Source organism: Myotis davidii, unplaced genomic scaffold, assembly GCF_000327345.1.
Source record: "Myotis davidii unplaced genomic scaffold, ASM32734v1 scaffold164, whole genome shotgun sequence".
NCBI classification, from domain to species: Eukaryota; Metazoa; Chordata; class Mammalia; order Chiroptera; family Vespertilionidae; genus Myotis; species Myotis davidii.
In genome coordinates this window covers 443432-444700 of record NW_006296417.1, presented here as the reverse complement: position 1 = coordinate 444700, position 1269 = coordinate 443432, and the positions used below count along the sequence as shown (strand labels likewise).

Below are 1269 nucleotides of genomic sequence, written 5' to 3'. Positions count from 1 at the left end.
AGCGTGGCTCCGTGGACGAGTGTCGACCTGTGAGCCAGGAGGTCACGGCTCCATTCCCGGTCAGGCACACGCCCGGGTTGTGGGCTCCATCCCCAGTTGGCAATAAAGACACATTTTTTTAAATAAAAAAGAAGAAAAAGGGCCGGTGTGCTGGGGGCAGGGGACGAGCGTGGCTGGAACAGGCCGTGGTTGGAACAGGCCACGAGGAACCCCAGGCGGCCAGGGCCCCGGACGCATCGCGCGGCTCACTCCGTCCTACCCGCTTGGGCCCGAACAGGTTGTTGTACAGGGTCCGGAAGCTCTTGCGGGTGTAGTGGCAGCGGTAGGCGCCCCCCATGAGGTACTCCAGCACCAGGCCGATGTCGATGAGGCTGATGTGGTAGTCGGGCGGCAGGTTGCCCTGCGAGGGGAGAGGCTGCGTCTCAGGCCCCATGCGAAGCGTGGACCTCGTCACCCCCTGGGGCCCGAACGGTCGCTCCCGGCCACGGAGTGGGTGCCGTGGAGCTGAGGGCCTTAACCAACGCACAGGCCCGGCCAGTAGAGAGAGAGAGAGAAATCAGCGCCATCAGGGGACTAATGCCCTTCGTACGTTCGTCGTCGGGCAGAGGCCGCCCGGCCGGCGTGGCTCCGTGGACGAGTGTCGACCTGTGAGCCAGGAGGTCACGGCCCTGCAAGGGGAGAGGCTGCATCTCAGGCCCCGCAAGAAGCGTGGACCTCGTCACCCCCTGGGGCCCGGGCGGTCGCTCCCGTCCACCGTGTGGGTGCCGTGGAGCTGAGGGCCTTAAACAACGCACAGGCCTGGCCGGCGGGGCTCTGGCACACGCCCGGGTTGTGGGCTCCATCCCCAGTTGGCAATAAAGACACATTTTTTTAAATAAAAAAGAAGAAAAAGGGCCGGTGTGCTGGGGGCAGGGGACGAGCGTGGCTGGAACAGGCCGTGGTTGGAACAGGCCACGAGGAACCCCAGGCGGCCAGGGCCCCGGACGCATCGCGCGGCTCACTCCGTCCTACCCGCTTGGGCCCGAACAGGTTGTTGTACAGGGTCCGGAAGCTCTTGCGGGTGTAGTGGCAGCGGTAGGCGCCCCCCATGAGGTACTCCAGCACCAGGCCGATGTCGATGAGGCTGATGTGGTAGTCGGGCGGCAGGTTGCCCTGCGAGGGGAGAGGCTGCGTCTCAGGCCCCATGCGAAGCGTGGACCTCGTCACCCCCTGGGGCCCGAACGGTCGCTCCCGGCCACGGAGTGGGTGCCGTGGAGCTGAGGGCCTTAA

At 65.6% G+C, this 1269-nt stretch overlaps 2 protein-coding genes across 2 annotated transcripts in view; both read right to left on the bottom strand.

The window, feature by feature from the left end:
• LOC107184362 (transient receptor potential cation channel subfamily M member 1-like) overlaps positions 1-460 on the bottom strand; it is a 772-nt gene extending 312 nt beyond the window's left edge. The window contains exon 1 of the mRNA XM_015569120.1: positions 260-460. Coding sequence (XP_015424606.1) covers positions 260-433 — 174 coding nt within the window. The 5' untranslated portion in view covers positions 434-460. The remainder of the gene's footprint in view (positions 1-259) is intronic.
• The window catches only part of TRPM1 (transient receptor potential cation channel subfamily M member 1), a 75222-nt gene that overhangs the window by 14103 nt on the left and 59850 nt on the right, over positions 1-1269 (bottom strand). Inside the window, 2 exon segments of the mRNA XM_015569099.1 lie at positions 260-400; positions 874-1152. Coding sequence (XP_015424585.1) covers positions 260-400; positions 874-1152 — 420 coding nt within the window.